This window comes from Nuphar pumila, chromosome 1, assembly GCF_984573655.1.
Source record: "Nuphar pumila chromosome 1, dmNupPumi1.hap1.1, whole genome shotgun sequence".
Lineage (NCBI taxonomy): Eukaryota > Viridiplantae > Streptophyta > Magnoliopsida > Nymphaeales > Nymphaeaceae > Nuphar > Nuphar pumila.
In genome coordinates this window covers 21,068,939-21,086,609 of record NC_143249.1, presented here as the reverse complement: position 1 = coordinate 21,086,609, position 17,671 = coordinate 21,068,939, and the positions used below count along the sequence as shown (strand labels likewise).

The window sequence follows — 17,671 nt, the reverse complement described above, 5'->3', positions numbered from 1 at the left end:
ATCAGCATATCCTAAAAAGGCACATGGGATTGCACGAGGAGAGAGTTTGTCATTTTTGTTGGAGAAAACAAAACATTTGCATCCAAAGACTCTTAATCTAGAATAATCTGGAATTAAATTAACAAGTTTTTCTATTGGAGTTGTATTCTTTAATGAGGAAGATGGCATCTTATTGATGAGGTAGGTGGCGGCAGTTAGGACCGCTTCAGCAAAAAAAATTTGGAACCTGATTTGTAATCAGCAAGGTCCTCGTAGTTTCCATAATGTGTCGATGTTTGCGTTCGGCTAGGTCATTCTGCTGTGGAGTGTGTGGACATGATCTTTGATGTGTAATACCATGTAAATTGAGATAATCTTTGAATTCTTTAGACATAAACTCTCCCCCTGAATCAGTGCGAAAAATAGAAATATCATTTTGAAACTTATTTTTAACCATTTTATGAAATATTTGAAAGTTAGCAAAGACTTCAGATTTATGTTTAAGAAAATAAATTCAAGTATGTCTAAAAAAGTCATCAACAATAATGACAGAATATGTATAACCACCTTTGAAAATAACTGGTGCGGGCCCCAAACATCCTAATGTATTAACTCAAGTGGTCGTGAAGAAACAAAGTTCTACTAAGAAATGGTAATCCTTTCATTTTGCCAAGAATGCAGTCTTTACAAAAAAAATCAGAATTACAAAATTTTCCCAAACTTGGAAAATATTGAATTTTAGACATACGAGGATGGCCAAGTCTTTTGTGCCATAAATCCAATTCTAATTTCTGAACATTATAACAAAATGCATTCTTGGGTAATTCCAAAAAGTTCATGTAGAGTCCTTCTCTATGGCCTTCCCCAACTTCTTTGACTGACGATCTTGTACCCAACAACCATGAGAAGAGAAGGAGATATTACATTCATATTCAGATATTTGCGAGACAGATAAGAGATTTAAATTAAGTTTACGGATATATCTAATTTATGGGATAAAAAAATGGATTTTTGAAGATTTTCAAAACATCTTATTCCTTTTACTTCAAGAGATGTGTCATCTGCTATAAAAACACATTCGGATAGACTATTAACATTTAGGGTCATGTGAAAAGAAGCAACAGAATCTAAAAGCCAAGAAAAGTTACCTGGATCGGAGAAAGATGCAACAACTGCTCCAGTTGAGGCTTCAGTTGAGGAGGATACCCCTTTGAGAAGAGGTTGAAGGATTTCCATCAGTTGAGCCATAGATACAGATGCATCTTGATCTTTTGACTCAGATTCAACACATGTAACTTTTTTTTCTTCTCTTCTTTTTAACTTTGGACATTGAGACCTATAGTGCCCCGGTTCATGACAATGATGACAAATGACTTTTCTTTTATCAAAGTCACTGTTTTGCCTTCCAAAATGAGGCAGCTTGTAAGTATGATTCTCCGGTCTAGACACAACTAAAACTGAGTCATCAGCAACTTTTAAAGTACTTTTTCTAAGTACATTCTCTTTTATAGTATCAACAATAAAATGAATTTTTCCACGATGTAAAAGGGCCGATTTGGTGGATTCAAACTCTGGCCTTAGACCATTGACAAATTAATAGAAATGTTTCATATCGAGTTGCTTTTGGCGAAGCTCGATATCTTCAGCACAATGTCATTTGGGCTCAAGAAGAGCCAACTCTTCCCAAAGTTTGGACAACTCATTGTAATATTCTTGAATAGTTTTATCTTTTTGAGTCATTGTCCGAAATTTGTCTTGTAAATTGCACACATGTGCAATATCTTTAAGGGAATACATGTTTTTGAGGTATTTCCAAGCCTTATCAGCATGCTCAAACTTAGCTAGACTAGAGCATTTTTAATGTCTACACTATTGATTAGCCATGACCAGTGTTGTGAAAAGCGTTGAGGCATAGCGAGGCATTCCACCAAAAAACGAGGCGAGGCGTAAGCCTCGAGGTGTAAAGCGTAAGCCTCAATTTTCTTTTTTTTGAAAACTTTAAAAAAATTATAAAAAAAATATCTAAAAATATAAATAAATTAAGAAATACTTTATTAATGAAATAACAACCAATAAGAAATAGAAAATCTCAAATAAGTACTAAAAAATATGAGATTAGCATATAAAAGTAACTAAAAACTGATTATATAACTGGAAAATATATGAGATTAACCAAAAAAAGTTAAAATTTACTAAGAAACTGATTACATAACTGAAATAACTGGAAAATATATGAGATTAACCTACAAAAGTTAAAATATATGAGATTATTCTAAAAAATATGAGATTAACATATAAAAGTACCTAAAAAATGATTACATAACTGGAAAATATATGAGATTAACCAACAAAAGATAAAATATACTAAGAATCCGATTACATAACTGGAAAATATATGATATTAACCAACAAAAGTTAAAATATATGAGATTATTCTAAAAAATATGAGATTAACATATAAAAGTAACTAGAAACTGATTACATAATTGGAAAATATATGAAATTAACCAACAAAAGTTAAAATATACTAAGAAACTGATTACATAACTGAAATAACTAGAAATTATATAAGATTAACCTACAAAAGTTAAAATATATGAGATTATTCTAAAAAATGTGAGATTAACATATAAAAGTAACTAAAAACTGATTACATAACTGAAAAATATATGAGATTAACCGACAAAAGTTAAAATATACTAAGAAATTGATTACATAACTGAAATAACTGAAAAATATATAAGATTAACCTACAAAAGTTAAAATATATGAGATTATTCTAAAAAATATGAGATTAACATATAAAATTAACTAAAAAATTGATTAGATAACTGAAAAATATATGAGATTAACCAACAAAAGTTAAAATATATTAAGAAACTAATTACAAAATAACTAAAAAATATATGAGATTAACCAACAAAAGTTAAAATATAGTAATATACTAATAAACTTATTACATAACTGAAATAACTAGAAAATATATGAGATTAATCTACAAAAACTTTGTTGATTATGTCTCATAAATCTTTTTGTAAAAAAATTGCGCCTTGAGGCACAGAGGACCGCGCCTCAAGGCGAGGTGTGCCTTTTGCGCCTCAAGGCTAACACTGGCCATGACATAATTTTTTCATGCCCTACCCTCCACTCTTTCCATTTCTTTTTATAAGAGGCTAACGCCTAACTCTTCTCTTCCTCTGTTAGAGAAACCTCTTTATCACCCTCTTTCTTGGTAAGAGATAGTTTAGGTTCCGAATCAAAACCATCCACTATACCCCATAAACCTTTTCCCAAAATGTGGTGCTTCATAATCGAAACTCACATTACATAGTTAGTATCATTTAGCTTCATAGGAATGATGGTGATCTTATCATTGTCATCCATCTTTTACCAAGGTAAGAGAATAATAGATAGGAGGAGAGAGAGAAAGAAAAAGAGTAGACAAGGGAATAAGAGAGAGGATACAAAACAAATTTTTATAGCACAAATCCTTCTTTCTTCAAACAAATCTTCTTGAGCAAAGAACAAGGTGATGAAACACCTTTTGTAAATGTGGCATGGAAATCGAGGCAGAAGCACTTCAAGATCTAAGGATTCCGTAACTCTGATACCATGTAATGAAATGATGGTCTCTAACAAATGCATGAATAACTCACAAACAAGTGTCTATTGGAGACAATACAAGCATGACCCTTGAAAGGGTATAAAAGGAAGAATACTTGAAAAATAAATAATACTTTATTCATGCACAAAATGCTTAAGAAGCATTGTTACTTACATTGACGGGGTTCACCCCTATATATACAAAAAAGTGGAAGAGAGAGGATAGCTCATTTTGAGTTCTCCAAAAGAGATGTTGGACTCTAGTCCAACGGCTTGTATTATAGTCGTCAGCTATTGCACAGTCAAGTTCCAACAGGAACTTTACTGTATCAAATATCTAGTTTCTATTGAACTAGATGCTAAAAAAGAAAATAAAGGAAAATAAAAAAAGAAAATAATAAAAGGAAAATTATAATAATAATATTAAATAATATATATGTATTATATGTATTACAGTTTACATTTTAACAGCATGGACCTTCCCATCACCTGAAGAGTCGATTGTCAAGTAAGGTGGTTAGCACATCTACAATGGGGTTCTTATCACGTTCTCCTGATGGTACACTTCACTCGGTTTCACCTGTGAGTATTTTTAGTCACAATCCACATGATACTTGGGTTATTGTATAAGCTAGTGATGCTTTCGGTTAATCACATAATATATTCTTAACAATTTCAATCACTTATTTTGCTTTTCACATTCAGGAATAGTAGAGTAACCAATTCAATGAATCTCTAAGTTTCTTGAAGTGAAATAATTGGCTTATTTGTTAATAGACAGCTACAATGACCATAACAAATTGTTGATAATAATTTGTTAAGAATTAGTTTGGAAAAAACTAAGGCACCATGATTGCATGGAATTAGAAATATCTATAAGCCCCTAATTGCTATTGGTACAGATTAAACAATAGTTGGAATAGACAAGGTTTAGAGCCTCTTAACTTGTCCTATCATGCCAAATCAAAAGCTTATATTTTGTTAATATTCCATCCAAGAAAGAAAGTGTGTCTTCATCCTCCTCTGTAGAATATACAAGCCACTTTTGATTACTAACAAAAGATAATAAGCATTATGCATCTCTTTTTAATAAAACAGCAACCATTAGGTACAGAAACCTTGAGTAATGATACATGACCTTTAAAGAATGGCTTTAATAGTCCATAAACAATTGCTGACATTTTAAAGTATTTGACGTATATTTTACATAAAAAGACTCTTTTATTTTTATGACAATTGCACATACATTATGTATTAAAAGTAGCATGTACAGTTATATGAAGTTAAAAGAAGATAGATATTCAAACAAATGGCATACAAAAATAACTTCTACCAATTTCAACTGCAAAAAGCAAACTTACCTCCATTAATTACAGCCAACTCTTGATAAATGTTGTATGTATAACTATCATAATTGTCAATCAACAAAGTCCGCACAAATTTTCTTCCAATTCCAATCTCTTTCTTTGGATGACGTGATTCCACCAAATCTGACTTGGATTGAATCCCAAAAGTCACATGCTTAGAAATCTTTTGTGCTTCGACATCAAAACTTGACAACAGAGGATAATTTTGATCATTAAAACAGCGAAAATGCAAGGAAGATTTTGGCATTTGTAACTTGTGTTGCACATGCAACAAGGCTTTGAACCCAGCATATTGAATTTCACATGCTGATGTCGCCAGATTGAAGCTCTTTCCCATAGCAAAACAATACGAAAAAACAATCACACAAGCTGCTTCAATTTCAGTAGATGTCTATTCTTATAAACGTCTGAAAATTAACAATGCAACTCCCAACCTGGCATATCATTCAAGGAAGGAAATAAGTCAATTGATGATCATGATGGTGCTGGTCATATCAATATTTGGCCTTCTCAAACATAATAGGAAATAGAAAAGAATCCTAAAAACCTAAAATTCAATGACCAATAAACAGAATAATCATTTTTTCATAAATTTTGATGTTTAGGATCTATGATACAACAAGACAGTCATTTGAAAGAAAAAAATCACTAGCAAGAGTTTTGCTGACTCGATACCATGGAGACAAGCAAAGGGCTTGTTATGTGATAGAAAGCTGTCTCTGCAATTAAAAGGTCGTTTCTGCAAGACTGCTATTAGACACTCATATGGTACTACATGTTGAGCAACTAAGAAGTGAGAAAAGGAGATTCTGGATGTTGCAGAGCTACATATGTAAGACGGCTGTTTGGAGCTATGAACAGTACATCAAAAAGCATCTATGAGTCCTACACCAATAAAAGAAAATACAAAAAGAATGCCATTTAAGATGGTTTGGACATGTTGTTAGGAAGTCCATTAAAGACTTAGAAGGAGGCAACGAGAGGTGGTATGAAGGACCGTAAGGAGATTGAAGTTGTAGCTCTAAACAGGAAGGAATTGAGGAAAAGGACTCATAAAGCTCACTCCAATGATGATGAAATAATCATTTTATTAAATCGTGCTTACGCATATCTTAACAATACAACACCTGGAAACAGCAGTAGTGACACTAGCAGCATTATTAGGAGGGCAGTGAATTTTATATCTTAGCATGCATTGAATACAATTAAATTTAACTTTATATATATATATATATATATAAACTAAGTCACAAATACCTATACTATCTCTTGGGTGCACACACACACACACACACACACACACACACACACAGAGAGAGAGAGAGAAACGCAAAAAAAAATTGCACTAAACGATGCCTTAAGCTATCATAGTCACATAATGACTAATCGACTGTCAAAAACTTAAGAAATTGTGATTAATTATAGATCAATAAATTTGATTTAAGAAAGAAAGTGATTATGGAAATCATTCAACATGGATTTGCTTAATAATGACAACAAAACTGTAGACTACCTTATTAAGCAAATTTATAAAGTACCTTATCAACTGGCTTCATATTATATGTTAGACTTTTGCCAAAGTTTTTAAGCAACCATTCGCTTTCTCATATAAATTAAATCACACTATCTTCATTAGCAAAAGTATTTAACAATTTGATCGTCAAAATTCTCAAGATCAATACAACAAAAAAAGTGTGACAATATTTACGTATGGGTGCTTTGGTACTAATTAGATTGGTGTGTGAATGATGATTACCCACAGTGAGTAATATGAGCATATGGGCATGTATTAGATATAACATGCCTGCATGCATGTGAACAAGAAGCATACAAACATATGGAATCTCCATATCAAAGTGCAATTCTTTACAGAAAATCCTTTGACACATCAATTAGTTGTTTAACAAACCCACTCGTTAACATATTTCTTGCTTGCACCTTCTAATGTAGCAGTCTATCTGAATCTCCATCATCTCGTGCAGTTTTGTATGCAAACAGTTGCATAGCCGAATTTTCCTTAGCTATTATGTAAGCCCTCCAAGTATCACGCTAGATAGATAATAAACCATGGAAGAATACTATATTTGGGCCTACCTGTTTTGCCAAATCTACAAGTCAACATACTGACTCTTTGGACCCTCGCAAGGTAGAAGAACGCAATTGGATCTCTATCATCAAAGACAGCATTATTTTCAGGGAACAATTGTATACCCAAAGCTCTCTTTGCCTATTATGTATGCCCTCCAAGCACCGCATCACTTAGAAAAGAGGTTAGAGATGCTACCTCCGGTGCCGGCATTTCTTCAAATAGATAGTGAGTGAACTATAATATTTTTATAAAAACAGCAAAAAAGATGCTGACATAATGTCTCGCATGCTCGAAAAAGTTGCAACTTTATCAAATCAAAGCGCAAAAGATTTGTCAAAGACAAAATTTTGGGCTCTACAGATACATTTGTACATAGTCAAACATAAACAAAAAAGTCTAAACATAAAACTGAATCAAATGGTGATAAACAATCAAAAGGAATTTTTTCCATATTTCTGGCTGAAGTATGAATGAAAGCAGGCTTAAGGCAACAAGATGAAAGGAGATGCAAAAAATATATCAGCAGGAAACTTCTCACAAGCAGCAGATTTTGACCGTAAAATAGCATAGCAAAAATTCATCTCCATGATAAAAGAGCGGAAATGCAAAAATATCGTTCCCACGATTTTAATGCAGTAAGCTGGATCTCCATATAATCTTAAAGAATTACAAGAGAGAGAGAGAAGAAGAACTCCTCCAACTTCTTGGGCTTATGCAAGTTTAATTGGTATTCAAAATAAGAAACAATACCCATCTGGAAACCAATAAAATTGATCAACGAGAAGAAAATAAATTCAACAACTCACCACTTGAACTACCACAACCACCAATTATCCTACTATTCAACTACCAACAAATTCAAGCTCATTACGACAATTGCCACAAAAAATTTATTTTCCTATCGGATCAACTAGGCAGGCACAAGAGGGATTGGAGTACAAGTAGAGCACGTTATACTATGAAGTATGAACACAATCTCATTAGTCCCGAACAAGTTTTTAGTCACCCACACTTGAATGTTAAGGAAATCATATGAGAGAAAGAGAGAAGAAGAAGAAGAAAGCAAGATGATGATGATGGTGGTGGTTGTGGTGAGAAGGAACCGAGAGAAAGTGAGTACAAGAAGAAAAGGACACTTACAGAGACGCCGTCGACCCCTTCACGCTCTCGCCCAAAGGCCACTTAGAAGATGTAGTTTACTAATTTTTTTCACTGCTTCGCACTCGTTTCCTTTATATGTTTTTTTTCGCATCTTATACGCTTCTACAATCGTTTCCGATATGAATCCCGCTTTACGCTTCATACTACTTTTTTATGCAGAGCAGATCCGGAACCTCCCAAATACCCAACCCTTGCAAGAGGATATTTTTGAGGAGTCTAAAAAGCTTTTGGCATTTTTTTTTTGCAGCGGCACGTTCCTTCTGTTATTGTTTTTTTTTATTCATTTGATTTGGTCCCTGTTAGCCATTATTTTTCTTTGATTAGAGCTTGTAAATAATGTCAGTTTTCTTATTAATACATTGTTTCTCCGATCTTTTGATCCAAGCCTTTTCCTTCCATCTGGTTTGAGTTACCGTATTATATAGTCGTGCATTGAGAGGATACAGCCTACGACAATCCAATTGACAAGACTAGTGGCATCCTCACTACACCAGTAGACTTCACGTCAACACTCTACCAGTAGACTTCACGTCAACACTCTTGCGTGAAGGTTGCGGTTCTCACCACTGCATCAAGTGGTGGTTGTTCTTCTCATCGTTGAGCAGCACACGACCGTGAGGATCGTGTCCTCGTTTGCCAAGGCCAAGCACGTGATGTCGGTTGTTCTACTGCATCAAAGGGTGATCAGAACATCTGATTTCCACGTTGCCCTATTTGTTGCACCCAAGTGCATCTCCGGATTTGATCTCCATGCTACGTCAAAGAGTGTCAACGCAACACCCATTAACATGAAGTCTTGATCTTTTTCGCTGCATCAAAGTGGTATCAGAGCCCAACCCCTCTTCCTTGGTCAACGTCATGTCGCAAGAAGCGAGGGACGATCCTACGAGCGGAAGGCGTTAGAGGAGATCGACAACAAAGATCCGATGATGCGGATGATGGACATGTTGACAAAGATCCAGGAAAATCTGCTACGCCTATACAAGGATGTAGCTGGACTGTCAAAACGTATGGATGGACTTGAAGAATGGCTCGTGGTCCTCGAGTCGTCGGGGAAGACGCACACAACGTCCATGCTGACAACGAGTGGTGGATTGGGTGTCGATGTTGTTGGCCTCCCAAGTGTTGTGTCGGTCGACCCATGCCCAGCGAACCTCCAACTGTCAGTTGTGCCACCGGAGTTCATCGAAGCCAGCCTGCACAGGGATGTCGGCCGCACGATTCCCCAGCAATCCGTGACAGTGATACTGGAGAATAGAAAATGTTATAAAGGTGATCTTTTAGTTGGTGTTGATGGTATCTGGTCTAAGGTGCGTAAAAAAATTTTTGGACATCAATATGCAATGTTCTCTGCCTACATGTGCTACACGGGTATTGCAGATCTTGTGCCTCCTAATATCGAGTTTGTGGGATACCCTGTATTCTTAGGCCACTGTCAGTATTTTGTTTCCTCAGGTGTGGGTGCTGGAAAGATGCAGTGGTATGCATTTTACAATGAACCACCTGGTGGCACTGGTACTCCCAATGGTAAAAAGAAAAGGTTGCTTGGGATATTCGGGAATTGGTGTGACAAGGTTGTGGACTTGATCCTTGCAACCGATGAGAACATAATCCTTCGTCGTAACATATATGATAGATTTTCAGCTCTTTCTTGGACTAAGGGTCGTGTGGCCTTGCTTAAGGATTTTATTCATGCTATGCAGCCAAATTTGGAACAAGGTGGTTGTCTGACTATTGAGGATAGCTATCAACTTGCTTTAGAATTTGGAAAGGCAATGTTTGAGGGTATTCTTGTCGAAATACCTTTTGCGACTTTTTTTTTTTTGAGCAAGTTGAAGAAGACGTATAACTACCTCAATGACTTGCCTTCTTTGGACACAGAATGGTACCAACATCTCCTTTTCTTGAAGCATTATAAAGACAACATTTCTGAGTTAGGTTGTATTTCATAGTCGTAAATAATAAGTACGGTAAGCAAACTGAAGAGGATCTCCTTCCAGGTGGACAAGATTTACAACAACTCATACGGCCAGATTGGATAGAGATATTCAAGGAGCATGAAATCCAACTCCTTATTTCATGATCACTTGATGGTATGGATGTTGATGACTTATGATCAACTGCACATCATGCTAGTGGATATCATGAGGAGCATCTTGACATTGAGATATTTCGAAAATGCCTAAGGGGCTTCTCACCGGAGCACAAAAAGAAAATTTTGAAGTTTGTTACTAAATGCTCTCGTGGACCCCTTCCTGGATTCAAGAATTTGGAACTAAGATCTTATATACAAAAGGTAACTACTGAAGGTATGTTTGATCTATATGCATACTGTGGTGACAATAAGTCGTCAAAGCCGACTTCTTCTCAACCAGGAGAGAATGATGCAGAGCAGGTCCGGAACGTCCCAAACGTCACAGACCCAACAATAGCAGAGTTTGACTCGGGTTCGGGACCGGACCCGAGACCTGGATCCAGTTGAAGTCTTTAAATACCCATCCTAGGTTTGCGTGCAGAGGGATATTTTTGGAGAGTCTGAAAAGATTTTGGCATTTTTTTGGCAGCCGCACGTTCCTTTTGGCTTATTCTCTTTCTTCTGTTATTGTTTTTTTATTCATTTGATTTGGTCCCTGTTAGCCATTGTTTCCCTTTGATTACAGCTTGTAAGTACTGTCAGTTTTCTTGTTAATACATTGTTGCTCGAATATTTTGATCCAAGCATTTTCCTTCCACCTGGTTTGGGTTACCGTGCTGCACAGTCGTGCATTGAGAGGATATAGCCTACGTCAATCAAATTGACAAGGCTAGTGGCATCCTCACTACACCAGTTGACTTCACGTCAACACTCTTGTGTGAAGGTTGCGGTTCCCACCGCTGCATCAAGTGGTGGTTGTTCTTCTCATCGCTGAGCAACGCACAATCGTGAGGATCGTATTCTCATTTGCCAAGGCCAAGCACATGACACCGGTTGTTCTACTGCATCAAAGCGTGATCGAAACATCCTATCCCCACGCTGCCCTATTTGCTGCACCCAAGTGCATCTCCAGGTCAGATCTCCACGCTGCGTCAAAGAGTGTCAATACAACACCCATTAAGGTGAAGTCTCGGTCTCTTTCGCGGCATCACTTTTTAACACTCGCTTCCCCACTTCCATTTCACGCATTGTTTTCTCTATCCGTTTTGCTTCTTGGTAGCTATAGAACAAAGATACCAATGGGGGCTCCGCGTGGTTGGTAGAAGTTGTCAGTACACGTCTCCCTGTGGTGGGATGTTGCAGGTTCAAAACCCGACTGGTATGTTAAATAAGAACTGGTGGGTGCCTAACCCCAGCTTGCCTTTCAAAAAAACTATAGAACAAACATCACAAGTTCGACTTTTTCTTAATCAAACCAGCAAATTGTGTGAAGCAATGGGCAAAGTCCATTCTCCTATGATTTACTACTAAAAGGTAGGGTTAATTCTATTTAGTTTTAATCATCCCTATCATCATAACCCTTTTTGTGATCTCATTGATTCATATTGTTTTGATCAAATCAAACCCCATAGATGTAGTCTACATCGTCTACATCGTCTATTTAGTAAAAAGACGCATTTGAATGGCCAAGATCCAACTTGTGCGTAGGATTTTTTGTTGATTCAAAAAAGCGAGGACGGAAAAAAAAACATGAAAATTTTGTGGTTTAAAAAAAAACATATTTGTTCATCAAAGAAACATGATTTAAGGGGGTTGATCCCTGTTAAATCAACCATGTTGAATTCGTCTATTAGGTCGGATTTGATCAAAACAACTTGCTTTAATGAGATCTTAAATGGGGAATGATGACAGGGGATGATATAGGAGATGAAGGAAATAGGTTGGGGTTCGATCCGGATTAGATCCTATAGGAAATTCTAAAAAATACGCCTAAACTTTGAATGGTAATAAAAAATGCAACTTCGGGTGCCTCAACTCGACCGGATTTGAAATCAGATTTGCTGATCATTCTGATTCCAAATCCTAGGGCAACCAGTGGGATTCTGAAATCTCATGGGTTGCCGTGATTTCAAATCAGAATGATTTGAAATGGCTGCATGAAATCTCTTCATGTTCGGTTGAAAATGAGATTTCAGGCCTTTAGAAATTGAGAAAGCGATTCTATGGGAACGAACCTAACATCTTAAATTTTCAAGGAGGTTTCCCGGAAACGCATGGGCCCCATTATGGCAACACAAACAGAGAAAACTCTTTCCACGATTCAACAAGGACTGCAACAAGATTTTGTCCATCGCACATAAACATACTTTTAAAGCAAGATAAGAGATGAATGAAGACATAAAGGTCTTGCGTCCCTTGTTACTTGGAGTTGATATCTTCTTCCTGTTAAGCATCATATTAACTTGGTATTACTCAATGATATCCCCTGCAAAGTAGAAATGAGTAGAAATCACTTTTTTCTTTAAAAAAAAAGTATAGATCAAATGTTACAGATTGAATCATGTCATTATGAAAAGTAATTAGGATTTTAAAGGAGTCAAAAATTCAATGGCCCCACAATGTGCCAAAATTTTATAACTCAAAAGATCACATTTTTACATCAGAAAAGCATGATCCAAGGCTTGATCATTAGCAAAGAAATCATGTTGAATTGAGTCAATACAACTTGCACCTATGATTTTTAGCTTATTAGTTTTATACCTTCATTAGTAGCAAATACTCTCTCTCTCTCTCTCTCTCTCTCTCTCTCTCTCTATATATATATATATATATATATATATATATATATATATATATATATATATATATATATATATATATATATATATAAAAGATTTTCAGTGTTTTTAAAAAGTCTGACCGTACAGTACGATTGATTTACTAAAAAACGATACTTGCATCATGCATTTTGGACAAAAAAATGATATTTAGAGGTCAAACACTTTAGATCACATATGTAAAGTCAGAATTTTGAAAAAATACCAAAAATCTGATAAAATGTTTTATTTAGCACAGACCGTGTACCCATATATATATATATATATATATTATTTATTTATTTATTAAAAGAGATTTTTTCCTTAAAAAAGATTTTACCATTAAAATGTACTGAGTTTTAGACCATTGTCATCCCAATGTCATGACATATGGGGAAATGGGAAAAGGGCAATCGAACGATGGACGAGGAGACTCAATTATTAAAAGTTATATATTTGGTATTTGATACCATTTTATTGCCAAAATTGTCCACTGGGTTTTCTATTTTGATTATAATAAAGTTTAGTTTGTTTATAAATGCATCATAGATGCCAATTTAGAAATTACTCTATAATTTAAAATTGAATAAAAAACAACAATATTAAAAAAAAAAAGAGTGAAATTAACGGAATCACGTTACAAGCCTGCGTGCATTCGCATACTTCACACCTTCCAAAGAATATACAACGTTAATGAATTTGAAAGAAGGCCCTCAGCCCTAGGAATGATTTTTATTTTTTATTTTTTTGTTTTTATTTGCATATGAAGGAGGACACTTGAGGGCTACTATCAAATTCACTCATGTATAGACAGGGAAGCACAACACAACACCACACACCCATCAAACAGTGAGTGAATAAGGCTCATTGTAAACTGTTCGTTTTAAACCATTCAGATGCCGTCCATCTGAAACACAAACCACATCGGGAAAAAGAGTGGGGCCCATCCAAGTGATAGGCTTCTCGTTTGTACAGGTTTGGGTGCCGTTCATCTTGAGATCAACGACATTCAAATATTACTGAGTTGATCCCATCTCCCTTAATTTACTCTCGTCACCCACACTTTCATTAATCCGTCGACTTATATTTAATCACCGTCGCGCATCGCTTGGGAACCGTGCATATTGGAAACTTTGAGAGTGGGGACCACAACATCTCCATCAAGTGAAATGTACGGTGGGGATTGAATGGAGCCTTAGAATCAATTATATGCAATACCACCTTATCTGCTCGAGTCCTCCCCAGCCATATACACCACAACTTCCACATCTCATTGTTGATGTCTTCTCATAGCCTTTCTTTTTTTTTTTTTTTAGGATAATTCAATGAAAAAAGCCCGTTATCACCGGCCACACATTGGCTGGCCTCCGGTTGATAAAACCCTTGAACTCCCCTGCTCACCGGAGAGTAGACCCAGTTTTCACCTTGCGGCAAGGGATGACACCCATGGGATTCGAACTCGTGATGTCTCATCAGCTTTTTAACATTCACAAGTTGCTCCTGCCAGGTGGGTGGAGCACTTGTGGGCTTCTCATAGCCACTTTATTAACTAAATATTTTAAAATAAGAACGCTATGGGATCAAACTAGGTTTTCTACTTTTCTTTACCTAATTCAATGAGCTATAAAGAATTGATCGTGCTAAGGGCCAACATGCGATCAAAGGGTATAATCGAGATCTACTAAATCCTCTAATGCCTTTCCAGCCACAAAAAGGGTGTAATTATATTTTAATTCTACTAGATTTTTTGAATCCATGGGTTACCTTAAAATTATTAAAAAGACGGTTTAAACCATCAACTTAATAATATCGAGCTTCCTCGCTAGAGGCCTAGTACTCCTTTTTTTCTTTGAAAGGCTAGCTGGGGTTAGGCAGACCCCCCACCAGTTATTATTCAAACGTACCACCACAAGGAGACGTGCTCTTACCAACCATGCGGAGCCCCTCACTGTTACCCAGTACTGCTTTTTTGTGATCTCCTAATCTGATACCTCAATCTGATAGAACTCTCATGCATGGACCCAATTAAGGATAATAAAGATAAGTCAGTGATAGATAACCTGCGCTTTCACGCAATGACAACAATTGGAGGGTGGATCGGGTGCAATCACATTCGCACACTTTCAGCATTTTTGCTGCACCTAGCTACGCTCCATCTACTCTTGGACGCCACAGCTGACAGGTTGTATCCCAAAGACAAAGAGCAGTCAAGTGCAACAGCACATTGAAAATGCGCAATGTGATTACACCTGATCTGCCCTCTAGCATTTAAGGGGCAAAATTCCTAGATTGCTTAACTACAAGGAACAAAGTCAATAGCAGCGACTCTTTAACCGCAATAAAAAAGTCACCGCTATTGACTTAGAAATAATGACAATGTTATATATCCCTGTGAATGCCTTAGCCTCACACAAATGTCATCGTTAAAGACATGTCTATAACAATGCCTTCATGTATCATCATTATAGGTATGTTTATAACAGCTACATTATATGGCCGTTAAATATGTCACCATTATAAACAAACCTATAACAGTGATTTTAGACATTGTCGTTATAGGCAGGGGCGTAGCTAGGGGGGGCAGGACTGGGCTGTAGCCCAGTCCTGCCTCCCCAAACAGTTAATTTTTTTTTTTTTAAAGCCCAGTCCTAGCCCTGCCATGATTCCATATGAAATAGATTTTTATCCATTTTTTAGCCCAGCCCAGCCCTGACTGCAGCAAATAGTTTGATTTGTCCATATGAAATAGATTTTTATTAATAATTGTAGCCATTTTTTATTTTATCTCAATTTTTTTTCGGGGGCACTGCCCCCGAACCCCCGACTATCACACAAATACAATTTTTTTTCTACACCCCTGTTTGCCCCCCCCCCCCTCACATGAATCCTAGCTACGCCCCTAGTTATAGGCCTGTTTATAACAACGATATTATATAGTCGTTAATTATTGCCGTTAAAAAACTTTTATGATAATATTTAACGAGCATATAATATTATCACTATTTATATATAACAACAAGATAAAAAGGTCATCGTTATAGCTTTTCTCTATAATGACAACATGTCAGTCACTTTTATAGCATGTTTTTTATCTCTATAACGATGGCCTTTATGTTGCCGTTATAGCCTAGTATTTTAAAAAGGCCTGACATCCTTTTTTTTCATTTCTCCTCTTCTTTCCTCTCTGTCTTTCTCTCTCTCTCTCTCTCTCTCTTTGCAATCTCTCAACACATTTTTATTTTTTTTCCTGAATCCTAATTTTCTCCATCCACCCAAAGATAATGGCAACAGTCAACAACTCCCATCTGTGGCACAACGGTGACCAAATGAGCTCTCTCTCTCTCTCTCTCTCTGAAACGTGAACCAAAAGAAGGTTGTGACCTCTCTTGGTTAAGGAGGAGGGGAAAGGGAATGAGGACCTCTCTCTCTCTCAAATGTGAGGGTTGTAACAGTGACGGTGTGACCTCTGTCTAACTCTGATGGGGTAATGAAGGTGGAGGAGTAGGGAAAGCAAAATCATCTTCTCTAAAACATGAACCGAAAGAGGATATATTGATCTTAATCACTCGACCTTTTTTTGTGTATTGGTTATGCACCTAACATCACAAGGAATGGTTTATGCGATGCACCCCTAACCCTAGTTTTAATTTGAAAAGCAAAAGCGAATGAGGTGGTTTTGCTTTTAACACTAACACTAACCCTAATTTTAATTTAGGAAGAGTGAGAGATGGTTTTAGTGGTTTCAACACTAGCCATAATCCCAAATTCAATTCAGGGAGAGGGAGCAGAAGAGATGGTTTTGTCCTTCATCACATTTCTAATTTTGATTTGGGAAGAGAGGGCAAGCAACATTTTGAAAGCCCTGGTTTGGGTTGGAGTTTTGCCTTATCACGAAAGTACTCAGAGAAGTTTTGCTATAGATCAATTATGAAGGATCCATGAAAGTTTTGGTGCCGATTGGGGGAAGCTTGCTGATATCTCAGTCAGTGGATTTAACAACTTCAGAATTACAAAGGTTGTGGCTTCTAAAATCGATTAGTACGAAAAAGACAAAAGTTGTAGAGGGCATAGGCAGGCTGAATATGTGATTTAGCATTGTTGATTGCTTGGTTTAGTCACTCGAGGATGTTGTTTGTGACCTTCTTAATGTATGAGAGCGAAACAATTTGATGGGAATAATTGTTCAGGCATTTGATAATGTGAATTTTTCCATGGCTATGAATTTTTATCTGTTTCATAGGAAGATCATCTGAATTTTTTTTATATCTTAGGTGAATAATGATTCTTTTGAGTTGTACTCATCCAATTGCAATGCCAAGATGGTATATTGTGTAATATAATGTAGATTATTTGAGGCCAATGATATTGTGACATTGGTTATTTACACTGTAGAACACAAATAACTTCCCAAAAAAGCACAAAATCATGTGTTTAGATCATTCTTTTTATTAAACAAATTTTCCCTTCAATGGGTGTTGCCTTCTATTTTTCCTTTGAATTTATTATGAAGACAATATGCCTATCTAGTGATGGATTAGAGATACTTGGTGATTTAATTATGAGAAGTTTTCATAGTAGTTGAGAAGCTTGTTGCTCTTTTATTGTAAATGGTATCTCTAAACCATAATGCACCAAATGTTAACAAAAAGGGAATTTGATCTTTCCACATGCAATCTTCTTTTATTTGAAATTTTTCTCATAATTTAAAGTCTTTTGGTTCCCTTTTTGTTGATTATTTTAG

At 36.1% G+C, this 17,671-nt stretch overlaps 1 protein-coding gene and 1 pseudogene across 4 annotated transcripts in view; one reads left to right on the top strand and one right to left on the bottom strand.

Annotated features, from left to right (window-relative positions):
* The window catches only part of LOC149848293 (aminodeoxychorismate synthase, chloroplastic-like), a 43,597-nt gene extending 35,309 nt beyond the window's left edge, over positions 1 to 8,288 (bottom strand). For 3 of the 4 annotated variants that reach the window (XM_089988515.1, XM_089988663.1, XM_089988739.1), the window contains exons 1-2: positions 8,179 to 8,288; positions 4,944 to 5,383 (exon numbers count right to left, since the gene is read on the bottom strand). In XM_089988515.1, the coding sequence (XP_089844641.1) occupies positions 4,944 to 5,286 (343 nt within the window). In that variant the 5' untranslated portion in view covers positions 5,287 to 5,383; positions 8,179 to 8,288. Of the gene's footprint in view, positions 1 to 4,943; positions 5,384 to 7,844; positions 8,017 to 8,178 lie in introns of those variants that run through there. The other variant, XM_089988588.1, reaches the window with a different exon arrangement.
* Positions 8,289 to 9,137: 849 nt separating this feature from the next.
* On the top strand, positions 9,138 to 10,151 carry LOC149848292 (zeaxanthin epoxidase, chloroplastic pseudogene; annotated as a pseudogene).
* Positions 10,152 to 17,671: the final 7,520 nt, after the last annotated feature.